At 35.7% G+C, this 17,228-nt stretch overlaps 1 protein-coding gene across 2 annotated transcripts in view; it reads left to right on the plus strand.

Moving 5' to 3' along the window:
* Positions 1–17,228, plus strand: part of LOC150096630 (meckelin) — a 575,505-nt gene that overhangs the window by 525,685 nt on the left and 32,592 nt on the right. For both annotated transcript variants that reach the window (XM_090408005.1, XM_090408006.1), the window contains one exon: positions 5,210–5,326. In XM_090408005.1, coding sequence (XP_090264131.1) covers positions 5,210–5,326 — 117 coding nt within the window. The remainder of the gene's footprint in view (positions 1–5,209; positions 5,327–17,228) is intronic.

Genomic DNA, 17,228 nt, shown 5'->3' on the forward strand with positions numbered 1-17,228 from the left:
CCATGTACCCTCAAGGGGTGTAGAGAATATGATAGTACTACGTGAAAAATTTACATCATTACTAACTTCCTATTTACAATTTTCCTCCAAATCAGTCTGTTACCCTTCAAGTTTCCAACATTATCAGGTCTTATATTTCTATCTTCTAAGGCACTTTTTACTGTATCAATCCACCTATATCTTGTCTTCCTCTGGGTCTTTTTCCTGAATCCTGATAACCTAGCAGAGAACATTTGTTTTGCTAATCTTTTCTCTCCCATTCTATTTAAGTGCAAATACCACCTGAGATTAACTCTGCTAACGCATTCCTCGATGCAGGCAATGTCAAGGTCTTTCCTAATGTCCTCATTTTTAATATGATATTGCATTGGTGCCATCTATTCATGCCTCTAGTCTTTGGTCAAGTGTTTTACTTCTGACCCAGCTGTCAGATCCGTAAGTCTGTCATGTATACAGATAATTTAGTGTTTTGACTAATTTCTCTCTTATTACATATAAATTTATTCAGTTGACTTCCTACCATACCAGCTTTGTCAATTCTGTTGTCTATTTCCATATTTAATTTACCATCTCCACTAAAAATCATGCCTACTTAGCTGAAACGTTTTACTTATTCTATAGGTTCTCCATTCAAAATACAGTTGATATTTTCAATGCCTCTGCCTGCCTATTTTCATTGTGTCTTGTCTTCTTTTTGCTGACCTTCATAGCATATCTATTACCTTGCCTGCCATTCAAGAAGATTAGCCTTGTATTTAGTGTTGAATACAATGGCCACTCCTTTTTTCCTTGATTGTCATTGCCTGAATATAACATTTTGTATTTATTGCTTAGAAAGATCTCACCAGTTTTTGTCTATTTTGTTTCAGTCGAGCTTATTACTCCTGTTCAAAAAGAAACCGAACTTTTCGAAAATAGAAGAAACTAGTGGCACCACCCGTTGTATCTTTTTGTTGCCGAAAGCAGCAACCTTCATTAGTATTGTGTCAACTGTTTATGACATTTGTTTCATTAGAAGCTGAGTTATAGTGCCAAGAGTGACAGTGTGTTTTGACGACCGGTCGGAAAATGAGTTTCAAACAGAGAGCTGCGATTGGCTTTTGTGTTAAATTTGGTAAAAGTTTTACCGAAATGCATCAAATGCTTCAAAAAGCATACGGTGATGAATGCTTCTCCCGTACTCAAGTTTACCGGTGGTTTAAGTGATTTCAAAGTGGTCGTGACACGCTTGAGGATAACAATAAGCCAGGCCGTCCAAAAACTAGACAGCAAAGTTAACATCCAAAAAGTGTGTGATTTCATCAAAGAAAACCTGAATTAGTCCATGAGATTGATTGAAGATGAATTGGGGATTCCAAAATCAGCTGTGCACAACATTTTGACCGAGAGTTTAGGCCTTCATAAATTGAATTTGCGATTTATTCCCCACAAGTTGACTGACGACCAAAAAATGTATCGAATTGAACACTGCAAGGACCTCATTAAAACTGCTCAAAAGGACTCAGACTTCCTTGAAACAATCGTTACTGGTGACGAAATGTGATGTTTTGAGTATGAGCCTGAAACAAGTGCTGAGTGGAGACCACCAGAAGAGGGGGCATCCAAAAAAAGTCGCTTAGAGAAGTCAAAAGTAAAGACAATGCTGATTTGTTTTTACAATTCCAAAGCATTATCCACAAACAATTCATTCCATCTGGCCAAACGGTCATTGATGAGTTTTATTTTGAAGTTTTGAAGTGATTGATAGCGAGAATTCATTGCGTACGGCATATGATGCAGGCAGCTGGTCACTTTTGCATGATAATGCACCATCTCATCGTTCAAACATTGTGAGACAATTTTTGAGCAAAAACCAAGTTTGTGTGTTGGATCACTCGCCTTATTCACCTGATTTAGCACCCTGTGACTTCTTTCTCTTCCCCCGACTTCATTTGCCGATGAAAGGAAAGCAATACGACACCATTGAAAACGTTCAAGCGGCAGTTACCACGACCCTCAACAGTATCCCAAAAAACGATATAAAAAACTAATTTAACGAATTAATTGACCATGCCAAACGCTGTATCGAAGCTGAGGGAGAGTATATTGATTGAAATAAATGATTTGAATAATTATAACTGGCCTGTGTTTTATTTTCTATAAAGTTCGGTTTCTTTTTGGACAGAGGATGTATGTCGATCTGGTCTTATCTAATTCCTCAACTATCTCCATTTCTTTGCCATTCATGCTTCTTATGTTGATAGTACCGATCTTCAACTCTGGTGATATTGAGTATGGGATGTATTTTAGGATTTGTTCCAGTAGCTGACTTTTTGCTGTTTTCCCTGATTCCCTGGCAAAAACAATCGGGGCCTTTTTAACCGGGCGATGCCCCAGCCGGCATGAAATTCTGTCATGTTGTACTATCATTTAATATTGTGGTTTAAGCCAATGAGAATACAATTTGGTGGCTATATCTCAAATTGCCAGCCCATCCTCATTCGTTCAGTATCCAGGGTGCACCACCAGATGGTGAGGATTGGACATTACGTCAGAAGCCCTGGTCAGTTCAGTTCTCTGCATTCCTTTAAAGGCTATGTAGTGGTCTCCTCTCAGTTATACAGCTTTGACCCTTAAGCACCCTTAATATACCATAAAACATTAATTTTTCTGAGGAAAAGTGCAGTAAAACACCTAATTTTACATGAGCATTAAGTAAATAAGCCCCTTACAATGTAGCCTCAAATCTGATATTTTGCATCAATAATCATTTTCACATCTATGTATGTAGGTGTCTCTCTCAAACTCTCTAATTTGTTCATTTCTGCTCATACTTTAGTTTTTTTGCTGTCCTTCCCAACTAAATCACCATCCTGACCTGTTCTTTACACTCCTCATGTAATTAATCTTTACCATTATCTATCACTCATTTTGCCTTCACAATATTTTCTTCTTCATTTTCCAGATTTAATGCTTAATCCCATCATTCATGCATTTGACACCTACCTTATTCAGCCTTTTGACCTTCGGAATACTTTCACACATTGATGATGTTAAATATCTCTTGGTCACTTCCCACCGAGCATTTATCTCCCTCTCGCTTAACTCCTCATTCCATGCTATAGTTCTAAGCCATCTCCTCAGTTTCTTATAGTCACCCATCTTTTAGTTCCACATATATCCTTTCCTCACAGATGTCTTCATGTGCCTGGCGAGTACCGAAGTGATCGCCCTCATCATTACTCTCATCAGTTGGTGGAAAATGTGACATTCTACTCATAATCACACCCTCCAATGAAATTATGAGATTTAAGACTCTCGATCCTTGTGTGCTCTCCTTTACATATTAATTACGATAGTTGTGTCTCAACAATATAAGATATTCATTTTCCTTATACCCAAATTCTGTCACTTCATTTCAAAGAAAAGTAAAGAATCTTGGCTTTTTTGTTAGGTAGCAATGCTTATTTAAGAGTCTCCATATCTCATTTGGTTTTGATGAAGCCATTTGGTTGAAATGACCTAGATTTGATTCCTGTCTTGGATGTGAAGAACCTTTCTGAAGGCTTTCCTACAGATGTTCAGTTAGCCAGTTTCATATGGAGGTTGCAGAATTCCTCTCTCTCTCAGGGAATTTTTTTTTTTTTTTTTTTCATTCCGTATCCATCAAAACTAGTCAGGAGAACACATATAATTTACACACAAAAAAGATGTATTTAGACATAGATTAACCAACTTATCCTAAAATTAGAGTTTTAATGCCAGTTTGGACAGGTCAGGGGTTTAAACATGTTTAAATTCATTTAAATATCTTTACCACCCTGCCACCAGGGCTTAATAAAACCCTAATAGGTTTTGGAGCCTTCACATTAGTTCTTCTGCCAGATAGCATTGTGTCATACAGTTTTCAGTGGTACAGGAACTGCTTTAATCCATGGTAAGCACAACCTCTGGATGATGATCTTTATAAAAAAAATTCAGTGTTCCCGAAAACTGTAAGATTTTAGACCTTACTCTACTCTTAGGATAGGCCCTCTCTGAATTAACTTTAATAATTGATAATAGTACTGAGAGTTTCCAAAAAAAATTATGAGTAAGTTCCCTCTTATCATTTGAAGCTACATCGAAGCATGATAGTTGAAGTAATTTTCTATATACAGTATAAGAAGCAAAATGTCAAATTAGCATATAATTATGATACTCTCAATTACAAATAGTTGCAACAGGTTTTTTCACTAAGGTTGAAAGTATATATCATGTTATACTTGACAAGTTATATTCTTATTTTTATCCTCATTTTATCAAAAGCAAATTGTAGATCACTTAAGGGTCAGAACTAGATAACCAGCAGGAAACCTTCACATAGCTTTTTAAGAAATGCAGAGAACCAGTCGAGGGGAAGGGGGGGGGTCATTTTTAAGAGATGTGTGTAAGTCTTTTTTTGTGCTGGAACCAATGTTCCCTCTAATTTTTACTGGCTCATTTGAATATGAAAACCATTTTGTGTGCAAGCTTCCAATTTCAGACTCATTGTGTGTACTAATGTAATATTTCACATATTAATGTTGTCCTTTTTTCATCCAGCTATTATCTATGAAATTGTGAGCTGTGGATGATCACTTTTTAGAGATATGTATATGTATTTAAGCATTTCTTGTATTGGAACCAGTGTTCTCTCTCTAATTTTTGCCAGCCCATTTGCACATAAGCTTCCAGTCTCAGACTGAATGTATGCGCTAATGTAATATTTCTCATTATTGCTCCCCCTCTTTTTTTTTTTTTCATTTACTGTAACCTACAAAACTACAAACACTAAATTAATTCACTTAAATCTGAATAGCTACAAAAAAAATCCATTAGTGTTTGCACTTGTTCAAGTGATATGCTTCTGCAACTTGCAGAAATCAGTTCACTCACACAGCGCAGGCTAAAGGAAACTAATTATAGAGAGTGTTAAGTCAGAATGAGTTAGTAATATTGAAGTGGAGAAATTACTAAATAAAATAGTGACAAGTATGATTTATCATATAATTAATTTTCATAGTACATTCAAAAATTATTGACTGTAAATTAGAAATTCTGAAAGCAAAAAATTTTGTACATGCAGTTACAAGGCACAATCACCCCCTTTTCACCAGTGTGCATGTACACAGCGTAGAGAGAACATTGATTGAAACTTCTACTCTCTCTCGAGTCTTTTGTTTGTTAATTTTTTCTTATTATTATTTAGGAAGATTTATGTGGTCATCGTGGGTTACTTCCAAACACGGAGCAACAGACTTTTCAGATGTCTCTTCCTGTAGGAGTGTATAAGCAGTATGAAAGACTTCTACTACCACTTACTGCAGTAAGACTTTTTTTTTAATATAGTTTGACTGTAATTTTATTTAATTATCATAAAATATATTCCTGGAGGATACATCATAGGAATTTGATGATTATCATAAACCTCAAACAAGAAACACAATTCTCACTATAGCAAACTCCTAGAAACATGAATTTCAAAAGTATATGAAAAAATAAGAGTTTTTAAATTTTGTTTGGCAAGTTCTTCTCTACTGTATAGAAATTAAATATGGATCATAAAAAAGAATAGAAACAGGAAAAATGAAATTTGTTATGAAGAACAGCAGGACATGTGCTCTGGTTAAAAAAAAATGCCACAGAAATGTATAAAGTTTAAATCGACTCTGTAATATATAAAATGTACAAATACAGAGAGAAATGGATTGAAAACTATTCTAAAAGATACTGAAACCACCCAGTTGGAGGGAAAAGAAAAGATGAAATGAGACTATAACAGCCGCTTGGTGTTTGTCTCATCATCATCCTTTCAGGTATTTAGAGGCTTTGGTTAGGACTTTTTGCCTTTGCATCCCAGTCCATCCCATTGCTATGCTACTATACTCGTACATCACTACTGCTTCCAACATGCACTCTCTTTATACTATATCTTTCTGTCTATCTCAACTGCCCTTGTTTTCCTTCTTGCATTCCTCTTCTCTCATCATCATCATCATATCCCACACTACTATTATATGCCAGTTGCTAAGGTGTGACACCTTTTGGCAACTGGCATATGAGTTCTGCATTGCTTCAACTTTGGTATCACCTCTGGGTCTGAGTAGTGACCCTTCCCACAATACATAGCATTATACATGTACTTTACATTATGGGATACTAAGGAAAGTGATGAGAACCTAATCCACCTTTGCCACGATTTGCCGCAGTCCTGAAGATACTTCAGGCACAAAATTTGTTTGCTTACACTTGGATAAAGGATTAAACTAAATATATAATTTATAGTCTAACCAAGTGAAAAACTTCCAACATGAAACATGCTTGATTTTTGAGCAGAATAGGTGCTACATATAGTTCAGTTTGGTTATGCAGTATATTCTGTTTTTTTTTTTTTTAGTGTGGTAGGAAGTAGCATTAATTTTCTTCTCTCATATAATCCTGTGTGTGAGGGGGGGGGGGTAGGTCTGAAGTCTTTAAGAGATTAAGAACAATAACTAATAATAAAATAGAACAATTATAACACTATACTATAATAAAAGTTATGTGAATGGAATCTTAGTAACCTAATGATACGATTTTTTTCTTTCCTTATGAAGTCAAGAACTTTCACTTTTCACTTAAAAGAAGCTCTTTACGGCTTCTCTTTGGCATATTCGAATGGCTACTAAGTGACTAACAGGTTATTATTTATATCGTTAACCACCAGAGATGGTGGCTAACTGTGATTAGCCAATAAGCAGTCCCGGACAAGAAGCAGCAATACCAACAGGATGTGGTGGGTTAGTGGACAACTCCAGTAACTCTATAAATGCCACAGAAGTCCAATGATGGTACTTCTTCAAGGTGAGCTTAGGCTGCCCTAAGCCTAAATCTGTATGCTCCTTCCGATTCTCTCCCAAGCTCTTCAAGGAAGACTAAGAGTTTGTCAGATAAGTGTCGATGTACTGACAGTAAAAAGAAAACATGATTGAAATCTGATGCCAAAGTACAAGAAAAAAGACTCATGCTGGCTCGGACGTCGCCCGCTCAAACAAGGTCCGTGTTCCCAATTGAGTAATCAGGGTTGGATCGAAAAATCAGTTACTGAAAACAAAGACAAAAAAAAATCAAACTAGACCTGTAAAGGATGGAATATCAATTGGTACATGGAATGTCCGTACACTCTGGGCAACTGGAAAATTGCAGTTGCTTCAAGATGAAATGAAGAAATACAGATGTGATATATTGGGTATTTCAGAAATGAGATGGACATTGTCAGGAGAATCAAATGGTGGAAGAGTTCTCTGGTCAGGAAATGAAAGTAAGCATGAAGCAGGCGTAGGTTTCCTGCTAAGTAACAAGGCCTGTCAGGCAATGATAGGATACAAACCAGTTAGTGAAAGAATAATGGTTGCAAGATTTAGTGCCCAACGATTTAATATCACAACCATTCAAATATATGCGCCCGCTGCAGAGAGTGCAGATGAAAACATTGAGAGATTTTACAGGGATCTACAACTAGTAATTGATGAGGTGCTGAAGCAGGATATACTAATCATTGGAGGAGACTGGAATGCAAAGATTGGCAAAAATAACACAGGGTGGGAAAAGGTTATGGGAAAATTTGGATATGGAGAAAGAAATGAACGTGGAGAGATACTTCTGGAATTTGCCACAGATAACAACCTGATGATTTGCAATACCAAATTCCAACAACAAGATTGTCGCAAATCGACGTGCCGCTCCTTCGATGGCAAACACAGGAATATGATTGACCTGATGTTAACAGACCAGAAATGGAGAACCTCAGTTCAACAGTGCAGATCATTCCAAGGAGCTGATATTGATTTGGACCACAGCTTGGTGATTGCGAATATAAGACTAAAACTGAAACAGAAGTACAAAGGAAAGTTCAAGAAAGCTAGAGACATCTCAAAACTAAATGAAGACAGGCTAAGAACAGCATATCAAAACATATTGGAAACTAAGCTTAAACCCCAAATGAAAAACAAAATATAAATACAAGAGCAGAACAACTGACTACAATGCTAAAAAAAGTAGTAGAGGAAGTAATTCTGAAAGAGAAAAGATTAAGAAGAAATGGATAACTCAGGAAACCCTAAAATTGGTACAAGAGAAAAGAGAACTGAAACTTAAAAGAGATAATTCAGAGGCAGCAGATGAGTTATACCATCAAAAATACAATGAAGTACGGAAAGCAGCAAGATCTGATAAAGCCAAATGGTTGGAGGACCAGTGCAAAGACATTGAACAGTACTATGGAGAACACAAAACTAGAGAGGTCTACAAACTTATAAGAAATGTCAATAGGAAGTGGCAAACTATATCAGTAGCAATCAAAGATGAAAATGGTAAAATATTGATGGACAAGACAGAAATCATACACAGATGGACAAGATATTGCAGCGAACTATATAAAAATCAACTAAATGATACTGCAACAGAAGTAATCAAAGAACTAAAAGCAATCTCTCCACCAGCAGAGATCTTTGAAAATGACATCTTGGAAGAGGAGGTGAATAAGGCTGTAAGACATCTCAAGAATAACAAGGGTCCTGGAAATGACAATGTAATAGGCGAGATGCTAAAATATGGGGGAGAATCAGTTGCTAAAGAAATACATAGGCTATGTGATGAAATATGGAGATCAGGGTATGCCCCTGAAGAGTGGAAAAAATCAGTCTTGGTTGTTCTTCATAAGAAAGGCAGTGCTGTAGAATGCGCCAATTACAGAACTATTGCGTTAATGAGTCATCTTGGCAAAGTGCTGATGAAAATACTAACAGGATGCCTAAAGGGGCATATGGAGGCACATCTTCCGGATGAGCAAGCCGGATTTCGACAAGATCGAAGTACAGTGCATCAAATACTCGCGCTAAGACTAATAGCAGAGAAAGCTCGAAGAAAGAACAAAAAGATATATTGCTGTTTCGAGGACTTCCAAAAAGCATTTGATAATATTGACACCAAAATATAACATGGCTGTCTTGGAATCCTATGGTGTGGACAATAAATTGATCTGCCTGCTGAAAGATATAAACAGCCAAGCACAAGCAAAAATCAGAATAGCAGGTGAGACTGGAGATTGGTTTGCCACTAGTCAAGGTACAAGACAATGGGACCCAATATCACCAATAATCTTCATCACACATCTGGGACGAACACTAGATAAGATTAAAGAAGAAAGTGGAGGCATTTCAATAAATGACATGAGAATAAACTACCTCTGCTTTGCAGATGACATCGTCCTGATTGAAGAAGACACAGCAAGGCTGGAACAGACATTTCAAACACTATACACAGAAGGAAAAAGATATGGACTAAATGTCAACTTTGAAAAAAAAACTAAAACAATGATATTCGGACAACAGGAGTTACTGAACAGAGTTACGATAGACAGATTTCAACTGGAAATTATGGAACACTTCACATATCTTGGATACCACATGACGCATGACTTGGACCCCAAAAAAAGAGATAAAAATTAGAATAGCCAGAGCAACAACTATTTTAAAAGCCATGGACAAAATATGGAAGAGCCGAGCTATAAAGATGCAAACTAAACTGCGCATTGTAGAATCCTGTATCTTCAGCAGCATGCTCTATGGATGCGAGGCCTGGGTACTCCTGAGAGAATCTGAAAAGAGGATATTGGCATTTGATATTGCTGTAGAAAGTTCTTGAGAATAAGCTGGATACAGAAAGTGAACAATGAGGAATACTTGGTCTTTATTTGAGTTGCAAGTCAGCAGTTAGAATTGAAGGAAGTACAGGAAGATGGTTTAATGTTAAATCTGGTATGAGACAAGGATGTACATTATCCCCTCTGTTATTCATTATCTATATGGATCACATTATGAAGGAAAGTGGTATTAAACATGATATCAGAATTGGAGATGTTAATGTCAGCTCTTTGCTTTATGCAGACAATGTTATACTTCTAAATAAATCCGCTACAAGTTTGCAAGAATCCCTGACTAAATTGAATAACTGTTGTAATAGATATGGTATGAAGGTCAGCAATAAAAAGACAAAGACAATGAAAATAGGTAGAATCGTTGAAAATGTCAACTGTGTTTTGAATGGGGAACCTGTGGAACAAGTAAAACATTTCATCTACTTAGGCACGATTTTTACTGAAGATGGTAAATTAAATATGGAAATAGACAACAGAATCAACAAAGCTGGTATGGTAGGAAGTCAATTGAATAAATTCATATGGAATAAGAGAGAAATTAGTCGGAACACTAAATTAGCTGTATACAAGACAGTGTTCAAACCAGTTTTAACTTATGGATCTGAGAGCTGGGTCAGAAGTAAAGCACTTGGCCAAAGACTAGAGACCACAGATATGAGAGTCCTGAGAAAGATTAGAGGCATGAACAGATGTCATCAATGGCAATATCATATTAAAAATGAGGATATTAGGAAAGAAATTGACATTGTCAGCATCCAAGAATGCATTAGCATAGCTAATCTCAGGTGGTATGGTCACTTGAACAGAATGGGCGAAGAAAGATTAGCAAAACGAGTGTTCTCTGCCAGGTTGGCAGGAAAACGACCCAGAGGAAGACCAAGATATAGGTGGATTGATACGGTACAGAGTGCCTTAGACGATAGAAATATAAGATCTGATAATGTTGGAGTCTTGACAAGTAACAGACTGATTTGGAGGAAAATTGTAGATAGGAAGTTAGTAATGATGTAAATTTTTCATGTAGTACTATCATATCCTGTACACCCCTTGAGGGTACATGTCAGGAATTTGATGATGATGATGAAGGAATGGATTTACAATTTTTGGACATTACAATTAAATCCTTTAATTGTAATGTCCAAATATTTAAAGAGACGGAGAAAACACGATAAGCACGAACACTCTACTACTTGCGCAAACTGCATATAAACAACATTGGAACTGCACGGCTAACAGTGTTGCATTACGCTAATAGCTTGCATCTCACTATGACGTGCATATGCTTGTGCGCATAGCAATATGACACTGTGGTAAACACAGTGCTGCTAGCGTCCTTCGCCCTCCTAAGTGCTACAAGATGGATTTTTATTATTTTTTATACAAAATAAGAGAATTGTATAGGATTGTCGATGATAAAATTAAATATTACACAAATATAAATAAATTAATAAATATATTTATATATCGAGAAAGATTGTGTGTGCTGCAGTTCCACTGTGCCTATGCACGAACCGCCCCTGCTTGACACACAAGATTAGATAAAAAAAAAAAAAAGAAAACAAGTATAGTGGCATTGATGACCTTAAAATTTGGAAAATAGTCAGTTTGAGATTAACCCCAGCCTAACAGGTAACAACGTCTTCTGTGTATTTTTACATTAGAGACATAAAGTTATGACTTTACTTCATTTGACCATTTTTTGTGCTCTGATGATGATGGTTTAAAATCCAGTGAGATATCAGCCTAATAATAAATATCTTATATATTTTGTTCTTGGTGTTGTTGAATAATATAAAAACTTTAAATGAATTACTATCAACACCAGAGCCAGTGTATAGGAGTTTGCAAAATCCAGTATTTATGTGTTAAAACTTAAGTGCTTAAAAATTTTGAAGGAGTGAAACAGCATTAGGAAACGATTAAAAATAGAACTCAATTGTATACACTACACCTGTCTTTCTAATGGCTGTAGTTCCTACAATATCAAAAAAATAATCAATCCTTTCCCCAGTCTGTTCTTTATCTCATCATCAAATTCCTGCCATGTACCCTTCAAGTATCCACTTAACACAAGCTATCCTTATCCACTCCACTAAGGTCTCTCTTCTTCTTGATGTATATAGACTGCTACTGATGTAGCAGTCTATATACATCAGTTCCTGATGTATATAGACTGCTCCTGCAAATTGGCCTACTATGGACAGACAGGAAGATCAGTCAACATCTGAATGGAAGAACATAAAAAATACATCTGCAGTGTCATGACTAATCTGGCCTTGCAGACCATGCTTTGGATTCATCTCACAGAATCAATTGGAAAAAGACCATCATGTTCCATCACATTAAATTTAGCAGAGAAAGACTTTTTAGAATCTACTACTACTGCTCTCAAATATCAACCTAATTTGAAAAAGTGTAGTTGCATAAAATTTTCCAAAATATGTGAAACACTAATACTCTGAGATCTCAGTTTACATCTTAGGCAGCCAACAGGTATCCTCACATAGTTAGGACTAGTCTTTCATCCATGTGTTTTACTTAGTTTTGTGTTGCCTTTGTGTGTGTTACAAGTTCCATGTTGTACTCTCTGAAGATGTCTGTACCTGAGACAAAATACTGGAAGAATTAAATACTATTTTTAATCATTTATTAGTTGATCTTTCACTCCATTAAACTTGTATCACAAACAAATTCAATATATTCTTGAAGCACATGCTACATATGAGACAAATGGGGTCTATTCATAGACAATCCATGTATCTAAAAAATTTTGAAAAGAAAAGCTCAAACATGACAGGAAAAGCTTCCAAAATGTTATGTCCCTATTTTTTCCCCTTACTCAATATAATAAAAAGTAGAGAATTATCTGAGGTCAGATCTCATCTTCATTCATCAAAAATCTCAAGCACAGCAATCTCAGATAATACACATTATACCTTTATGCATAACAATATCTCTTGAATTTGATCTTATCATGCATTCATTGTTGAATTATTTAACCATTGATTCCTTTACCATTATTTCAAATTAATAATTAATAACTTAACACTTATAAAACCAGCAGTAATTGATTCCTATGTTCCAATACCTCAGTATTCATCAACAGACCTTAGAGTTCTAATCCCTTATATTTCAGGCATCTCAGAGCCTATTGGCAAAATTTTGAAGAAGTATCATCTTATTCCCACATATTTTCCTATCAACAAAATTTCTCACTCATTGCCATCTATGAAAGACAAACTGGCACCTCTATCGTTAGCTGGGGTTTATCAGATACCGTGTGAATGTAATTTATCATACTTTGGACAAACAAGCCGTTCTGTGGAAAAAAGAATGAAGGAACATCAGTGTTGTGTCGTAAAAAGTGCTGACTCACTTTTGTAAGCCATCTTGTTTCCGACCCAACACACAGTAACGATTAGACCTAAGGATAAGGACATACTTATGCCTCCAGAGAAAGAGCTAAGAGAATAGTGTACATGTGTTCACTTAGAAGTATGTCAAAACAACTGAGGTTGTTAAATTTAAGTAAAATTAAGAAATCTATATTTAAAGTTGATAATGTCTGTGTAAGATTAGCAAAGGGAAATTATGTATCAGTACTGAAATTGTTCTTATAAGATGTACATAAGAGATCTATGTATTAGAACCATGTCAAAACAGTTCGGAGTTGCGATGACCAATCGGCTGCAGCTAAGAGTATGACATAGTCATCGAGAGAGGGCGCTCGGATTTTGCAATATAAGGCCCGACGCAAAACTCAGATCTTTCCCTTGTTTTCTGTTCCTGGTTCCCGTCCAAGTCCTGGATAGCTACGGAAGCTTGCTGCCGGTGCCCAGCAACAATCTCCCAGTTGCTGTTGTACCGTGTCGAGTAAAGTCACCAAAGGAATGAAGTCAGAATTCCAATAAAGCGCCATTGGTAAGTTAAGCCAACGTAAAGTCAGTTCGAAGATAATGGAAGTAAGTCGCTGATGCCATGAAAACACGTGGTGAGAAAATACGGAAGTAAAGTCAGCGAAGGGCAACCTTCGAAGATAAATGGAAGTAAGTCGTTGATGCCATGAAAATACGTGGTGAGAAAATACGGGAGTGAAGTCAGCGAAGGGCAACCTTCGAAGATGGTAGAAGTAAGTCGCTGATACCAAGAAAATACAGAAGGGAAAGCGTGGAGGGAAGGCACAGAAACTCCATGAAAAGAAAAAGATGATAATGTACAATTTTTCATACTCATTATAGAATTGTAATTGTAAAAAGGAATAGGAGCCAAGGAATTAAGGAGCTCCACACATTAACTTATCCATAGTGCCTAAGGGACTACTTGGACTGATTTGTCTGTGTCAAATAAGCTGGTGCCACTCTAAGCTTGTGCTGAGAAAGGAACCTAACCTTCGAACTGTTTATTAGGAAGAAGCTATATGATATAAAATGGAATGTTAGCCTGAATATTAATTGAGTTGTGAGAAGATAGAGCTTGAGCAAAGAATAGAATAGTTTTCCATGTTAAATTACTAGATGGAAGGCGTCTCACATGCTCTGTATAAAAATTGTATATAATGGTACTATGGAATGAGCACTGAGTAACTCTGTATGAAATAATCGAGTCTGAACATAATAGTATAACAGAGATATAGGATTGGTAGATTTAAACTTCAGAATTGAAATTTTGGATATATTAACCTAAAGAGGGGGGGATGGGAGTTCAGACTCTCTAGTATTGAAATTACTATTCAAAGTGTATATATGCAAGTGTTTATAATAAATGTATTTCTTAAAGTCAAAGTTCATGAGTCTGTTGGTTCTGAATTTGAATTACCACTTATTAATCCTTCGGACCTGTATAAGTAAAGGGGGAATCCATTTTCATTAAGAAAGAAAGAGGGGAGCCACGACTGCAAATCACGTGATCCCTTTTGTTATTTTAGAGTTGTCTAATTGTGTATCAGAATTCAATTGCAGGCTGGCGCAGTCGTTTTAAACAATTATAAATTTGTCGGCAACGCAATAGCTGATATCCTAAAGTGCTAAATAATAGTAACTTAGAATATAAATGTACGAGGGACAGACAGAAGACGACATAACAATCAGTATTATATCGAATGTCCGCACGGTTAGCCTAGTGGCTTTGCACTTCATAACCGTATCCCTGGGGAAGGAGTGTCCTAGGTTTGATTCCCGTCAACGACATGAGGGGCTTAAGGATCTTCCTCAGCCATAGCCAAGTTAGCCGGTCTTGGGCATGGACAGCAGGGTTTTTTCTGCCAGTTTGTCTGGTGTTTTTCATCCCACAAGCAGGCAAACCAGTCTGAGGACACACAGATTACAGTCAGGAATACTGACCCAGCCATTGGTTTGATTTGTCAGCCTATGCTGGTTCTGGAGCCCGGATAAAATTTGGGGGGGGACTAGGTGGTACTGTGAACTCCCGTAAAAAGGGGGAACGCAGTATCATCACACAAAATTTATTTTTTATATCGAATACATGAAACCTCATAAGTCTGGTCTAGCACAACATAGCATTGACACTAAACATAATATCCATTTGGATAAAGCTTGTCTTCTCCACAGATGAAAGTTTAAATATGAACGCCTTTTCAAAGAAAGTTGCGAAGCCCAGTTACATCAGCCAAATTTGAATCAAAATGACTGTCTCTCTTCCCCAAAAGTTTTGGAGATTCTTATCTTATGCAACCATCAATGAAATAGTTTTTAAGAATTATTTAATAATATTTTATTAATATTCATTTTCTGGCATGCGGCAACAATTTTAATTGGTAATCCACCGACTGTTCTACACTGATGATGTACTGTTACTTTCAGTATGAAATATTTGATTAAAGTTATTACTGTTGGTTTTATACATGTTAAGTTATTAATTTTAATTATGCCACAGGTACCTCTAAAGATTAGCATTATTTCAAATGTAATGAATGTATTTTTTTTTTTAATCATCTTAGTGAATTTATTGTAATTCTCCCAAAGATGTATACTACAATATATACAAAACTAGTTCCAGTTTTTCAATAAAGATAAACCTACTCTTTTAAGAGTAAGAGACTGCTTCTAGTTTCATTACAATTTTATACCTATTCAATTAGGATGCCGTTACAAAAAAAAAAAAAAAAAAAAAAAAAAAGATGCTTTGGTCATTGCCTTTGGCTGAGAGGAAGTAGAGTGAGGATACTTCTTAGTGAGCTTCAAGGGCACTGGCATACCTAGAACCTAAACCTAGTACATTAATCACTCATTATTAATTAGAATTTGCAACTAAATATGCTTTCAGGAAATGGAATTATTCATTAACCACCCAAACTGCCACATGGATAGAATATATCAAAAACACAAGCTTCGTATCCATATTATTTCTGTAGTATCCAAAGGTTATATTAACTTCAATGGACACTTTGTATCCACGTATGCATAAACATGTCAAGACCAATTCATTGGTTAAGAGTTTTGAGTATATTAATTAAATTAAGGGGATATTAGATCCCACATTGTTTTAAAACTGAATAAGAAACTCAAGGATTGGAATCAGAGAGTTTCATGCCGAATATAGTATAAAAAACTATAAAAGTATCGGCGAATACTAGCATGAGCTGAATGCAAGTAGTCCTAGAATGTAGTACAAACATGGGCAACCTCGTTGCAACTACGTTTGTACTACGTTCTAGGATTACTTGCATTCAGCTCATGCTAGTATTCGCCGATACTTTTATAGTTTTTTATACTATATTCGGCATGAAACTCTCTGATTCCAATCCTTGAGTTTCTTATTCAGTTTTAAAACAATGTGGGATCTAATATCCCCTTAATTTAATTAATGTTTATATCGCCGAAATGAAGCCTGTTGTCTCTTTATATTTAAGTTTTGAGTATATTTAATAATGAGTGATTACCGTACCACTTTCCTTCATTGTCATGCAATAATCAACATTCACAATAATAGTCTTTGCAGATTTACAAAGACTATTACTGTGTTGGATTAATAACTTTAATTTAAAGTAAATAAATAATTTAATTTATTTTGAATTAAAAGTTTTTACTCCAGCACAATAGTAGTCACCATAATGATTACCATAAGAGTTTGTAATGCTCAAAAAAATACAAAATATGCATATAAAGATATTGTTTACATAAATCTGCAAGTGAAAATTAGCATTAATAAGATTAATTATAATGTCAACTATCCTATTCTTTACTACTAGACAAAGTATTTGGTTTTGCTTAAGAAATGAAAAGGAAAAAAATTAAAAAAGATTTTTTTTATGAGGATTAAATCATTTCAGTATTTGCTTTTCTTTCTTTAACACATTGACTCCAGTGTGGATCACTAGCAAATCTCACAAGTTTCTGTATCATTTAAATGGAGACTTATGTCTTCATAGAACAAATGATGTGTGTATTAAGCAGGGAAGACATCAACTGTGAAAATTTTGAGCTGATCACTGTGGTGATTGGTTGAAAACTGAATAGAATTAATGGTGTTTTAGAATGTTTTATTTTATAAAATACAAGATATGCTGATATAC

This window comes from Typopeltis vanoorti, chromosome 18 (assembly GCF_054136105.1).
Source record: "Typopeltis vanoorti isolate ZY-2024b chromosome 18, IOZ_Tvanoo_1.0, whole genome shotgun sequence".
In the NCBI taxonomy this organism is placed as follows: Eukaryota; Metazoa; Arthropoda; class Arachnida; order Uropygi; family Thelyphonidae; genus Typopeltis; species Typopeltis vanoorti.